Raw genomic sequence first — 15324 nt, 5'->3', positions numbered from 1 at the left:
CCAGATCTCCAGCTTCTTTCCTTTAATGAAAGGGAAGATGACCCCAGAATAAGCATAGGTGTCTCTATTTGAGGTGTCTGAAGTCAGATGAATAAATCCCACCTTGAGCCTAAAAATTACAGAGAGAGAGAGCAGAGATGACTATTTTCTTCCAAAAGGCAACCCCCTGAGTCTCCTGTACATGCCTTTGACAAGATATCAGTAACAAATTGCAAAGAACACCCCCATGTGTTTTCTGGAATGTTCTGCCATTAGGGAATGTATTCAAGTCATACAGGACTTAATAAGAAACCAAGATATTTGGCCTAAGTGTTTTCCACTGGCACCTTTTGAAAATTCTGTGACCAGAATTGGGAAGCTTCAGTCTATGCATCTGTGGGAGAGACGAAGGAAACCTGGAGAGAGAATGTGATTGATGCCTCTTCTGCTGGACAGAGAAAAACCCACTGTAATACACCCTCACTAGGAATCATTCCTATAGTTTTTCCCTCAATATGGTGCTCTACAGATTGACAGTAAAAGATGCATTGAGATGTGAGAAACAGATTAATATTTTAGTCATTGCTGCTGCTGGTTATCCTATCAAAGGACTGAGCAGGCACAATGTCCATGGGAATGTTTCTTTTTGTGCAGACATCATATGCCTGGTTTTTAATCTGACAGCCAGTTAAATCATGTCATTTTCTTTTCCTCTTAGTGGGTTTAAACCAAAGCAAAAACTGAAACAAATATAGAAGTCTAACAGGCTTAAGAGTATGTTTCTCACAGAAAAATGAGCAAACCAAAAAGATCAGTACATGCCCCAGACAGTCCCAGATGTTGGTCAGCTCCCAATGTCAATTATGTTTCCAAGTAAATTAACTTGAGCTTTGGTCAAATATAAGATTATTTCCTTCTCCTCCATCATTACTTTGCACCTCTTCATCTACTGCATACTCCAAATCCAACTGTTTCACAGAAATATTTCCAAGCCAACATGAATCCCTGCTGGGCTTTCAGCTTTTGGATCTTTCTAAATCCTTTGGAGAAGTCCAGAATTGTAAATTAAAGTTTTCAAAGATTCTTTCCAACACAGGTACCAGGGGCTGACTGTAGAGTCTGCACTATGAGATACGTTTTATTCATCACCCCTATTTCACCATTTGGGGTGTGCTCTGTGTTCTGGTTCATCATCCAGCTGATCCAGCTGATGCTTTTATCATGACAGCATCATCTGGGATCTTTGCAGGAACATTCTCACTCCATTCATTTGGTTCAACAACATCTTGCCCTGGAATTTCTTCTTCTTCCAGGCCTGGTCATTTGGGACCTCAGTCCAGGTGGGTTTAAGGGACAAATCATATCTCAGCAGAATCTCCCAACTAGCAACAGTTTGATGGGCTAACATTTCAAAACTACCGTCAGATTGAAGAGCAGAGAATAAACTGGTTCTTCTGATCAGAAATATCAGGGTTTTAAATATCTACCTGTATGTTTTGCAAGCTCCTTGCCATATTTACCAGTCTTTGGGCACTTGTGCTGAAAAGGGAGGTTAAGAGTTGAGAAAATATAGACCAGTTACATAATTTGGGTGTCAACCAACAGTATGACACCATTCAATCAGAAATACCCATGTTAAAATCTATTTTGACTTGTTGATTAGCAAAGTGTTGTCATTATGGTTGTTGTTGCTCTTGGAGTTTTGTTGGGGGTGATCTGCTGGCTGGTCATTCACTAACAGGAGCAAACATATTAAACAGGCTTATCCTGCTGTTTCTAACAAAGCAGGTCATTAATTTGTACATCAGTCTAATGCTTTCTCCAAAAAATGTCTGGGAATTAATGGAAAGGAGTCATGTAAGCACAACTGAACTATAAAAAGATAATAAATGGAGCCCATTCTCCTTCTTGCTGGTTTTCCTGTCCAGGACACTGTCGGTTGGTTCTTGTCTTTCTTCCACTCATGTGGAACTCACTTAAGATGTGAAATAAGATGACCTCACTACCACTCTCTGATTTCCTGATAGTGAAAGCTAAAAGCAGATCTTGTTTGGGCAACTGTGCACAGAAAGAGTTCAGATGTGAAAGACAAACAGTCCTGCCCATGGCCTAAAATGTCATATGAGTTTTATTGGAGCCTTTTTCCCTCTCTGACTTAGGAGACATCTTGGTGCCAATCTAATACATTTCTTCTCAGAGAGTTGCACATTAGTTCTACCACTGTTGTTGTAAACATACTTTGGGCCAACTTTTCCAGTTTTAAACTTCCATAAAATAATAGAATTGAGGTTGGAAGGTTCCTCTGGAGGTCACCTAGTCCAACCTCCTTCTCAAAGCGAGTTTAATTGCATCAAGTTGCTCAGGGACATGTCTAGTGAAGCCTTGAAGAATTCCATGCACGGAGATCCCACAATCCCCCTGGGCTCCAGTTCCAGTATTTGACCATGATCTCATGATTTTTTTTTTCCCAGATGATCAGAGTTTCCCATGTCAAAACTTTTCCCACTCTGCAGCTTCAAGAAGAGCTTGGTTCCATCTTCTCTGTATCATCTGACGAAGAAGTTGTAGATAGCAATAAAGTCTCTCCTGAGCCTTCTTTTCTTAGGGCTGACAGCCTGTCCTTGTACATAAGCACTTTCTCAGCCCTTCCTGCACAGGAAATCCTGTTTCTTAACCCTCATTCTCCTGCCTCCAGGACACTCCATGCTTCTCTAGGAGTTGCTTTTTCCCTGTTCCAAGATCAAAGTTTCCCAGGCTGGCCAACCATTGCACACTGTGTGTCACAGTGACCTTTCTGCCACCTAAATTTTATTCAGTCTAATCCCACTGATTCGTCCTTAAGCAGTGGACTGACCTGAATGCAACAAGAGCTTGGCAGTGCTTGTTTTTTTACCAGAAAACCCTGAAATCTCATTTTTTACTGCTCTTTCAAGAGCCCTGCCAATACACATCTACAGCCCAAGGCAGCAGGTGCTGGAGCAGCTTCCCACACAACCAGATAGGAATTGAACCACTCTGACTTCTGTGCTGGGATTCAAACTGTATTCCATGTCAGTGGCAGCACAGGGAAAATCCCACTGTCAGGATGGAGGAGCAGCCAACAGCACAGCCTGGTGCTTCCCTGAGGCCTGGGCAGAATGAGTGCCGTGAGCATCCTGCTGGGAATGAGCACACCTAGATGGAATCTGGCCAACGTGGGACCAACAGGTGATCTTGAGAAGCCAGATGCTATAAGAAGGTGGGCATGGATGTGGGAGGAAGTGGGGAGAAGAACTGCAGGAGTGTGGGCTATGAGTTAGCATAAAGGATAGATAATTATTTTAACTTAAATTCTGTGTTTGTTTGTTTGCTTGTTTGGGTTTTTATTTGTTTCTTATATTTAAAGAATGAAGGACCCATAAAGTATTTCTGCATTTTTCCTACATTTTCAGAAAAAAAAGAGAGAAAGTTTTGCCTAATTATGCCTATAGAGCACTATAGGTATAACAATTAAACAGTGTGATATTGGATCTTTGCTTGCCCTTTGTCTTGGCTAAAGAGCAGACTGCAGTGGAGAATCTCTCTTATTTTTCCACACATTAATCATATTTGTGGTTTGAAACATCCCAGACAAATACTGTCCTTTTGACTCAAAATATTTAAAGAGGAAATTATATTTAAAGAGGAAGTGCCTGTGTTCCACGCAGGGGCAGCAGAAGTTTTAACAGCTTCTGCCCTTGCAAAGCAAACTGAACAGTGCAAGAGGCAGCAAGTCTTCATTTTATAATATGTCAGGGTTGTGCTTGTAATAAAAATATGCACAATATGACCAACAGAGTTAATTATTTTCCTGTTGGTGACCTAAACACCAAAAATATAGTGTTCTTGTGTAAAGGACTGTCTTGTTAACCTGTTTAAAATGTACTGCATTGACTTGTTCCCAGGAAAGACTTACTGCTTGCAAAATACAATCTTCAAAGAATGCAGCCTTCCCCTTTCCTCTTTCTCCTCACTGATGCTTGAAAACTGAGTTTGCCTTTCCACTTAAATAGCAGACTCTTAGCAAAGTTATTTTGCAGCCAGGGCTGTGACTGATGGAAAAGGTCTGTTGATGAAGTTTTTATGGCTCTATACCTGCAGCTACAGCACCTGCTACTTATGGTGGCAGAAGAGATGTTAAAGACAGAGGTCTTTTATTTATTCTCCTCCTCACCCTAATTTAAGACCTCTTCCTCTGTCAACTGCATGTGTCTGCCAGCAATGAATCAAAGAAGAACTTCCCTGGGATGTAGAAAGTGTATCTGCACAGCAGTGTTTGCATTTGAGCATCTCTGCGGCAGGTTTGTTTCACTGCAGAGCAGCTCTGAATAAAACAGCTCTTTATTTCCCAATCCTTTCAAGAATGAAAGATAACAGAGCATTTTGTTAGAAATAAAGCTGGAGGTGTGTGTCCTATATTAAATATGTCCTGAGATCTTGCATTTATTTAAAGGTATCCAACGTGGCTTCTGGAAACTGAGCCCTCAGTGTGATCCCTGCCTCACTCACCACACAGGACTGATACAGAAGATCATCTTTGTAAGCCACAGTTCATGCCACACCTCCAAATGCCTTTGCCTTGGGCTAAGGTACAAGGTATAAGGTGTACATTGATACCCCTGCATCATGCCACAATGAATACCTCAAAAATATGGCAGTAAAATTCAGTACAGGCCAAGACCAGTAAAAAAAAAAGTAACTACTCTTGTTGTCCATCACTGAGGTGCTCCAAAAGGTAACTATGCAATAAGCAGCTTTTGTATGTGAGAAACTGCATATCAGAGAAAAGTATTTTTAGCTGAGGATGTTTATTTTGCTGGTGATGTAAACACAGGAAAAAAATGTTGGTAGCAAAGCCCCAGGAAGAAACACTGCAGGTTTGTGCATGGGATGTAACTGGAGAGGGCCAGCAGCACCACCTGGTGTTCTCTCCAACCCCCACAGGAGAGCTTGGTCCCCACTCAGATCAGTCCTCTAAACTCAGACCTGTTTGACCCACTGAGTGCCACAGAAATGTAGGAACCGTGTTGGGAAAATCTCCAGCTAATTTACATTAAAAAGGCATGCTAAAGGTAGCTGGGGTTGCATGGCTACAATCATGGAAGCAACAGAGTCAGGAGACAGTAGTCCCAAGACATAAATCATGGAACCACAGGATGGTTTGGATTGGAAGGGACCTTAATGGTCATCCAGTTCCACCCCCTGCCATGGGCAGGGACACCTTCCACTAGAGCTGAGCAACCACAGGTTGCTCCAAGCCCCATCCAACCTGGCCTTGAGCACTTGCAGGGTTGGGGAGTCCACAACTTCTCTGGGCAAATGAAGCAAAGACTCCAACCCTTAGCTTGGGATATGGATAATAAATCCTGCATCAGTTTAAGCACAGCCACCAATGGACATGTGAGTTTTAGCCCCTCTTCCCTTGAGTACCTGCAGAGTTAGTTCAGTTGCTGGAAGAGTGGGTAGGGTGAGGCTGTGCCTGCCCACAGGGTCCTGTTCAGACACACCCTCAGGCTTTCCTCTCTCTCAGCCAGCTCTGAAAGCAAGCCTGAGGCACTTTTGGATATCTCTGGAACAATATTTTCCTTGTCTATTAAACTAAGATTGCATTGTGCCACTTGCAGAGCTACCTTTGATGGGACATCCTGCTTAAGAACTGTATCCAAACCTCGGTAAACCTTAATCCAAACCTCAGATATAAAATAAATAAGTACTTTTTTCAATGTACATGAAAATAAATATGCATGGCTATTTACAAAGGGCAACTGGCCCTTGTGTTTAAAGATAATTGGATTTCTTTGTGACTCAGAGAAGGAGAAAGATAACCTGATATTCAATTCAAATTTCCTCTTGTCACTTCCTCAGCAAGTAGAGCTAGAGAGGGCCAATCCTCCAGCCATAAATAAGCTTATTCACAAGCAAATATGTTTGTTTAGAAGTCATTATGTTCCTTCACACATGAATACTCAAGCCAAAAAGGCAGGAACTTAGATAAAAACACGTCAAGGATGGGTATATAAATACTTGCCTCCAGCTGCAACAGGGCTTGTGCAGCTGGTCCTCTAAAACACAACTTGGTGTATCCTAAACAAACCAAACCTCAAAAGATGCTCCACTTGGATCGTGAGTTTTGAAATTATTTGTAAGCCAGTGCTCTGCAGGAGGTTTTAAACAGTGCAAAAGTCTGGCAGGTGGGAAAAACCAAACCCAACTCTCAGTCCCCTCCGTAGCCCCAGGATCCCCCTTAGGGTGAACAAATGGCAGGGGATGAAGGGGCAGGGAGAACATCAAGCATTGAGAATGTTCAAACAGCACGTTCCAGAGGCACCAGTCAGTGCTGTGGGACTTACTGTGGGGTAGGGGTGTGAGCAGAACACGGTGTATTTCCGAATGATGCCGTTCAGCTTGAGGGGAGGGAGCCAGGACACGAAGACGGTGGAGGCCGAAGCCGCGGCTGCTTTGACACCAGCGGGAGGACCTGGAACTGGAGAGACAAGGTGTGTTAAGAGTGGCCCAAGGCAGGCATTTGGTCATCCCAGCGTGACAGAGGAGGAAAGAGAGAAAGGGGAACGTGGTGCTTTGGTAACTGAGCCCCCATGGACTGAGATGGACGCTCTGTGTGAGGGAGCAGCCTCCACCCTGCTCCGTCAGGGGAGAAGGTTTGGAGGGCTGTGCTCCCAGTCTGAAGAGAGAGAGGCTCTGCTTCAGAGGCCCTCAAAGAAGATGCCACTGAAGGTTAAACTTTTGAGAAGTTTCCCTCTCAGCCTGCATAGAATCATAGAATGAACCCTTGAAGGGTTTGGGTTGGAAGGGACCTTAAAGATCATCCAGTTCCACCATCTGCCATGGGCAGGGACACCTTCCACTAGCCCAGGTTGCTTCAAGCCTTGTCCAACTTGGCCTTGGACACTTCCAGGGATCCAGGGGCAGCCACAGCTTCTCTGGGCAACCTGTTCCAGGGCCTCTCCACCCTCACAGGGAAGAATTTCTTCTCTAGATCTAACCTCAATGTCCCCTCTTTCACTTTGAACCCAAATGCGTGGGGGCCGTGGTCAGTGAAATCGCCAAACAACAATATTGTTACAAATTGTCAACTCTGAGCACAGAACTCACGCCAAATTATTATTCACTGTATAAATAACACACATGTGACCAGTTTAATGGCCATGCACAGTAGAGCTGTGACTTTAATGAAGTGCAGTGTAAATGAGCAGTTGGCACTCCCTGACATGACCCAGGTCGAGCAAGTGCTTGTGATGTGTGAGGAGACATCAGGCCACACAGTGTCCTTGTCCCTTGTCCTGCCCTCAACAGCTCAGACCTCTATCTGCACTTCAGTCTGTGAACACATATCTATTTATCTAATTACAGCAGCTATCTATATAAGCCACCAAAAACTGTCACAGAGAAAGAGGGGGGAAAAAAAATCCTGTTTAAAATCATGTGGAAAAAGCTTCAGCTAGGAAATGCTAAAATCTTACTACATAATCTCAGCTCTATCCCTTTGCATGCTCTCATTTTGAGAAAGGCTTTAATTTCATGAGCATATGTTGTTTTTCAAACACACATTACAGTGTATAATGTTCTCCAACTTTGGAAACACTGTTATACTAATTTGCAAAAATCCTAGAATTTTTCCTGCGTGCTAGAATATCGCTTTATACACAACCTTGCACTTAAACAAAATAACAAGGGCTACATTTAACGTCAGAATAAATGGTTTTGAAGTTTCCTGAAAAGCAAACCTTTAATCAAGATATTTGAAAACATTTAAAAAACTAATAAATAAATGATTTGAAATATATTTTAACACTGCATGTGGTCAATACTCATGTCAAATGATTAAAATAGGTATTTTGTGTTGGAAATTACTACATATGTTATTATAGACAAAATGAAACTTTTTTATGGACTCTGTTCTATGCAGAACTTTGGTTTCCTGAGGAATCTAATATTTATGTCTAATTTCAAGCAAAACAACCAAAATGTTAACATTTCCATTAAATTAAAATTGCATGGCTTGATCAGCTTTCTTTAGTTTAACAGAAAACAGTTACTGTGCAGCACAGATGCAAAACCTCTTGTCAATAAACCTAAACTTCGTAGGTGGATTCTAATTCTTTGTATTACCTCATGTAAGTGTGTAGATATTATGGTGCTACAAAACTTTGCCTATAGAGAGAAGCCAGACAGACTTGGGTCTAAATTTTCCCAGCTTTGTGGCAAATTGTAAAAATAATATAAGGAGGACTTCAATTTTAAATCTGCATAGGTGCTACTGGAAGATGAAAAAAAACCTGACAGGCTCCACTCAATGCAACGTCTCTGAATATGTATTTTCTATTTATAGTGTGCTGAGAAAGCTAATTAGGCATCAAGTGAGAACGTCATGATGATAATTGCATGCAAACCCAGCCCCTTGCTGCAAAGGGGCTAATTCAGTTAGCAGTTCCATCCATTGCAGGGTAAATATTGATGCTTGACAGCATTCAACTTGTTATTTATACCCAGCTCGTTAGAAATGCTATTTGCTCCCGCTGCTGAGGAGTGAAAGCTGGCTCTCCAGGGTAATTACCTAAACCACAGGAGGATTCCTTTATGGTTGGCAATGTTTTCTGGAAATCACTGCAAATAGATGTATGAGGTGAAGGTAATTTATTGTTAAATTAGGGTGTGATCTGTAGGGACAGGTTCTGACGGTAATTGGTCATGGCTGTCAAGCGTTGAGGGATTAACTCAGAATTCATCAAGCATTTCCCAGTCAATGGACATGTGTGGAAAACATTACCTGTCATTGCTTTGTTGCTGTCTGGTAGGAGACCAGCAGAAAGAGGGGCTAGAAAGAAACTCAGGAAACTCAGATTTCTGACCCAAGGACCCCTCCTCAGTGTGCAGGGGTTGGAATCAGGCAACAGTTTTTGCAGAGGTGTCAAAATTATTGTGAATGTTCATTTATTAGTCCTCTTTCTGATACACTGTCTTTGTTTGCTGGCTTGTGCACATGAAAACCACCGTGTGTCATTCCACTGTGTGTGTGGAAGTGTTCAGGTTTCCTGAGATTTCTGGTGCCTTCCAGACCACCCCTGTCCTCTGTCCAGAGGGTAAAGTCACTGGTCAAACTCATCCCCTGTGCCTAAACAAGACTATTATGAGATAGCTCACTATTAACTGAATATTTCTTAGTAAAACTGGGCTCCTTGAGTATCTGAGGAAGTTCTGGTCAGGGAATGCTGTGCCTGCCTCATCTTGGAGAGGAAAAAGACCTGAGTCTTGCTCGACTAACTTAAGGTATTTTCCCTTATTGCCACTGCATCCTGCAGCCTGACTGGCTTCAGTCATTATGAGGCAGCAGTATCAGGAGACTGAATTCTCCATAGACCTTTTTTCAGCACACTGATTCCCACAGATCCCAGCTAAGTGTGCACAATGCCACAGTTTCTTTTTTATCCATGGTCACTGGGCGTAAAATAGCACTAAGAAGCCAGAGGACAACCCGGGCTGAGCACAGAGAAAGAGAGCGCTGCTTCTAGACAACTTTTCAGCCTTCCAGGGAGCAGATTTGGCAAATTTAAGATCAAAGATGGCCTCATTCTCCAGCTAGCAAGCCTTTGAAAGCCTCGGAAATAGCGTGCTGCTTTCATGTGGAGGAGAACACTTTGTATTCCTGACAGTGCAAGTGAAATGCTAACGCAGAGAAGGCAATTATACTGATACAGAAAGTCTGGGAAACAGAATTTAGATGTGCCAGATAATGGGGAGGAGCTCCAGGAACTTTCTCATTCCCCTTTCCCTAAGCAGAGAGATTAACACCATTTTTCTTCACAGTACCGAGCAGCAGGGAGGCAAATGCACAAGAGCGTGGTGCATTTAACAGTGATATCACCCATATATCAGAAGACTCAACCCTGCTCTCTAACAGCTTTTTAATTCTGCACAACACAGGACTGTCCTACTGCCAGTTGCACTTAGAAAAAATCAAAATAAAATAAGCTCCTGACTGCTGCCTGTTTGTTTAAATACATACCCCACCCACAGTGCAGACCTAAGCCAGCCTAAATACAGTCACATGTGCTGCCCACCCCTCATTCAGGCTGAAGTGGTCTCATATTTAGCACATCACTTCTAGCAAATCCTGCCAGTTTCACAAGGGGAACATTTCTTATTCTACACCTTTTTTTTTCCCTAGTCAAAAAGATTAAATTGGAGATCTTTCACACTAGAAAAAAAATGCATTAAGGGGTCATTAAGGGCAATTTTCCATCATAGAGCCCAGCCATCCTCATCAGCCCAAGCAGAGTCCTGAACATGCACTTGATTGGATTTATGTTTATTCACTTTAAAATAAACATAAAGCTTTTTTTAGATGGTATCTGTCCATCCATCTCCCTCGTGCCAATCACCAGGAAGCTTGGTGTCCAGAGAGAGAAAGGAGAGGAGGAAAATCTCCCTGGATTCAGGCAGTCTCACAGTGAGGCTGACAGAGGAGTTTAATGATATTCCTCCTTCCTCCCTGCAGCTGGTCCCTGCTGCTCCCTTCCTGCAGCTTTCTCCTTGCTCTGAATTCCAGAGAGCTGGAAGAACAGCACTGCTGCACCCAGCAGAATCTCCTGTGAATGCAAACAGCTTTCTGTGCATAGGAATTCATCTTCTCAAGAGAAAATTCCCAACTGCAGGCAGCTTTCCCTGGACAGGCTCTGGGGGCTGTGTCCTTCCCCGGCCAGTTCTGTTCAAGGTCAGGGGTGATGCTGCCAGCCAAGGTCATGTTTTGGGCTTGTTTGGGGAGCAAATTCATTGTTTCAACTATATTTTGCTCATATTGCATCTGCAGCACAGGAACAGAGAGGGAATTTGTGACACACCCTCCCTCTTGCTACAAAATGGAGCAGCTTCTGAAACCGCATTTTGAACACAGCAAGGAAAAGAGTTTGAAGAACTACTTTAATTCTTAATGATTCGGTAAATCAAGTCTTCAGGTGAAGGGGATGAGCAGCTTATTAGAAGCTGTAAAGTGGAAAGGGTTAAGGGGCAAAACCACCATTAATTCTTAAAAACTGAACATTTCTGCTTGGTTTATTTTTCTACAGGAGGAATTACAAAAGGAACAGTTTCTTTTTCTGAAGGCTAAGGGGAGAAGAAAAGCTAGACAAAACCTAGAAATATGATCACACTGAAAGAAAAGCTCGTTTTTTGAAAGCTCATTTCCTATTATTTGCTCGAGCTGTTCCCATTTCCTAAGCTGTTCAGCAGCAGTGTCTGACCTCTGGTGTCTAAAATCAGTATCAAACATTACAAGAAATCGAATTTCATCCAGGCTGACTGCCTCACTCCCTGGGTTACCTTTATTTTGCCCCACTGGAGATTTCAAGCCTGCTAAAGAAATTTTTGGTCTGATGCCTTTAGCTGAAGACCAACGGAGAAGTCACAGGAGGCCACGATCTGCCTTTCCACAGCAGCAGTGGAACATTGATATTACAAAGAAAAGTTTCCCCTCATGTAAAAGAAACTAAAAAAGAGCAAGGAATTAATAATGTGATATGGCCCCATAGTAATAATGATGTGGAAGGCTTGGCAGCCACTTGAAAATATCTCAAATTTACAGATTTTTTTAGAGGAGGGTGGAATATCTTGTGTCATAATTTTAGCCGGAGAAGGTCTGGGAGCAGAGATTTCAGGTTTCCAGTTCTAAGCTCTATTCCAATTCACTTATTTCATGTGCCAAGAGAGTGTTTAAATTCACTTCAGGGCAGGATCTTTTAGGTGCACTGAAATTAGTCCTGCTGAATAACCCTCTACAGGAGACTTTTCCTTAGAAAATTACAGAAGAAATGTCCATTCTTTTGATTAATAAAGTACCTGTTTCATGCATATAGTTTGGCAATGTGAATGCTCTTTTTTCCTCTTTAACTTCTTTAATTTTCTTCTCTAACACAGCCTTAAGTATGTTTAGACCCAAGACTTTGGGGTTGGCTTATGCTTAATTCCAGGCCTTTATATATTTCACCCCTAAACTTTCCTTGTGAAGCTGAAGCAGAACATGAAGTCATTGTATTTTCTGGAGCACCTTTCCATTTAGTTTTCTGGACAAAAGATTTAATGAATGGAACCACTGTGAGGCATCAGAAAATATCTGAAAATGTTAGTCATGCTGCCTCAGGGTGAATTATTGCTGAGCTGCCAGGGGGATTAAAGATGAGAGATGAGCCCTTGCACAGCTGCCAAACACGGGCTGAGGAGATGGGCCTCCCTCATCTGATCTCAGAAAGGGAGGGAGAAAAAGGACCACAAAGAATTAGGGAGAAGCAAACTAGGAAAAGGTGGGTTTAGGGGAAAAAAAAAGAAAAAAAGAAAAAAAAGAAAAGAAAAAAAAAGAAAAAAAAAGAAAAAGAGTATTTGAGGTTTCTGATATTTGAGAACTGTTGCAAAGTGGAGACAAGTCACAGGAGATGGACATGTGTGTCAGGAGAGAGAGCAATGGGCACAGCAACCCTTCAGACAGGAAATACTGTCAGAAAGCAGCAAATCATCCATCACTTTCCCAGGACAGCAGGGCAGAGGGAAGCACTCAACCCACTTTTCAGCAGAAGAAATTGCATCATGGTGGCTCCCTAACTGATTCAGGGCACTTAGGGAGCTCGTGGAGTCCTCATCGCTGCAGATTTTGGAGGAAATCAACAAATATCAGTGATGGAAGGGATGTAGGGCAGGGGGGAGATGTCAGCAGCCTTTCAGGGTCAGTACACCATGATTTTGTTGTCCCCAGTGAGAGGTGAACACACTGCTGGCACCACTTCTGCCTTCAGATCAGTTCCAAAAGCTGAAGGAGCCTCACACAGAGACAAGATGGTCTCTCCTCCAAGGCATATTTTGTGGCTTGCAGCTCTTTAACTCAACAGAAACCAATGCCTGGCATTCCCAATGAGTTGCTGTGAATTCTCCAGCATGTGTGCCATGAAATGCTGATCCAGGAGCCAGGAACTGCCTTTTCAGGGATTTCTGGAAGAATGCTTCTTATTGTCCCCCGACTTTGGACTGGCTGGTCGGTACCACAGAGTCACAGAATCATCAAGGCTGGAAGAGACCTTCAAGATCCTCCAGCCCCATCATCAGCCCAGCACCACCATAATCACCCCTAAACCATGTCCCCAAAGCCTTTGTGTTCAGAGAAAATCCAGGGAAAATTCACTATGTTGGGATCTACTTGGCAAAAAGTAACTTGAAAGTGCAGCAGGTGATCTTACAGTTGCCTGACTTTTGATATTTATTCTTTGAAATAAAACCATCTCGTTCCAAGCACTGGGTGTCCCAAGAGCATGTGACTCAGGACTCAGGTGCTCCAAAGTAGTTCTTAAAGCACTTTATGTTGGGATCAGAACAACCTGACATCCAGGGTTTAGGACATACAAGTCTAAAGCTGAGCAATTTTTATTTATTGCATCCCCTGGATACAACTAAGTGCCAGGTGACCTTACAACATATGTAAATTTTAGAATAAATTATTTTCAATAATATTTTATTGAAAAACATTAATAGCATTCATCAAGTAATTTTTTTTTTAATTGGCAAAAACCCCACCAAACTTTCATCAAGTCAGTTAGTCCACTGAACTTAATCTCTTGGCACCTTTGTAAATCTCATTACAAATAAAAAATGTTGATGAATATATTTATATATTCATGAGTGACCAGTAAGCTGGAAAAGCAAAAAAGAAAAATCCATTAACTAATTTCCTTGAAATCATATTGCATAACTCATGGGAGAATTTGCCACTGAAACCTTATCCATGTAACTTCATTGCTAGGGCTGTGTGCATTTTCATCTCTGCCAAAAAATCCTTCATCCAGATTTTCAAAAGTGTTTAGGGATCTAAAGAGATATTTGGACATCTCAGAGGGTTTTGAAGGCACTAAACAGGTTAGGGACAAAACTCCTACTGAATTTGGAATTCTAGTCATTCAGAAATAGATCAGTGTGTATCCCACCAAGGGGACCTGAAGTGATTTTTTTATAGTTAAAGTTACAAGAAAGTGATTATGAAATCTCTTGTGTATGTGTCTGTGTATGATTATAAGTTTTGTAAACTTTCATCATTAGGACTGAAATTTTCTGTGCTTTAGTCTATGAACAAAGGTGAGACATTTTTGTTCTTCATTTTGATTTTGAGGGAAGAGGTATTTGGAGGATTTTATATATATATATGTGTACTGAAAATAATTCTCCTAGAAGGATGTAAGCTATATAAGACAGTCCCAGAATAGTCTCTCCTCCTTTGCCCGTTTTCATAGAATCACAGAATGGTTTGGGCTGAACAGGACCTCAAAGCTCATCCAGTTCCGTTCCCTGCCATGGGCAGGGACACCTTCCACTATCCCAGGTTGCTCAAAGCTTCACCCAACCTGGCCTTGGACACTTCCAAGGATGAGGCAGCTTCTCTGGCAACCTGTGCCAGGGCCTCACCACCCTCACAGGAAAGAAATTCTTCCTAATATCCCATCTATCCCTGCTCTTTGTCAGTGTGAAGCCATTCCCCCTTGTCCTGTCACTCCAGGCCCTTGGAAATAGTCTCCCTGCATTCTTCTTGTAGCTCCCTTCAGGTCCTGGAAAGCAACAATTAGGTCATCCCAAAGCTTCTCTTCTCCAGGCTGAACAATCCCAGCTCTCCCAGCCTTTCCTCCCAGCAGAGCTGCTCCATCCCTCTGATCATCTTGGGGCTTCCTCTGGACTCATCCAACAGGTTGATGTTCTGCTTTTGCTCGGGACCCCAGAGCTGTATTTTTAATCACTTTGAAAGAATTAACTCAAACTCTCAAAATTGTCGAATAAGGCCCTGAAGTATTTGAAAAAAAAAAAAAATTTAAAATGAAATACAAACTTCCCCAGATAATCAGGGCTAACCACAAACTTCTGCCTCACCGGAACTGGAGTCTTGGAAACACTCAGGTTTTTTCCAAAGCCATGGGCACAAACACCTCACCACGTGCTCCTAACCCCAGACCTCCGGATAGAAATCTCACTTTGCAGGTTCGTGTGCAATGTTTGCCCCAGACATACCAACATTTCCTGGAAGTGGGGAATGGAAAGGGCTTTGCTCCTTACCATCTTCCTTCGTGCGGGTGAAAATCTGTTCGCTCCTCACTCCATCCCCGGCTCGGGTAAAAGCCAACACCTGGATGCTGTAGTTGGTGTATTTTTCCAGGCCATCCAGCTCCAGTGATGGCTGTGTGGTGGTGACATTCTTTATCTCTCCCAGCTCTATAAAATGAAAAGGGAATTGAGTTATTGCCAGGCTCAGTTTTTCTCCCAGCTATCGACACTGTGGAAATCTTGGGG

General features: G+C 42.6%; 1 protein-coding gene across 2 annotated transcripts in view; it reads right to left on the bottom strand.

Moving 5' to 3' along the window:
• DSCAM (DS cell adhesion molecule) overlaps positions 1-15324 on the bottom strand; it is a 442671-nt gene that overhangs the window by 67206 nt on the left and 360141 nt on the right. For both annotated transcript variants that reach the window (XM_027689234.1, XM_027689235.1), the window contains exons 19-20: positions 15091-15246; positions 6348-6481 (exon numbers count right to left, since the gene is read on the bottom strand). In XM_027689234.1, the coding sequence (XP_027545035.1) occupies positions 6348-6481; positions 15091-15246 (290 nt within the window). The remainder of the gene's footprint in view (positions 1-6347; positions 6482-15090; positions 15247-15324) is intronic.

This window comes from Neopelma chrysocephalum, unplaced genomic scaffold (assembly GCF_003984885.1).
Source record: "Neopelma chrysocephalum unplaced genomic scaffold, ASM398488v2 Primary Assembly neopelma1_76, whole genome shotgun sequence".
In the NCBI taxonomy this organism is placed as follows: domain Eukaryota; kingdom Metazoa; phylum Chordata; class Aves; order Passeriformes; family Pipridae; genus Neopelma; species Neopelma chrysocephalum.
Note: the sequence above shows the minus strand (reverse complement) of the source record. Positions and strands in the feature narration are given on the sequence as shown.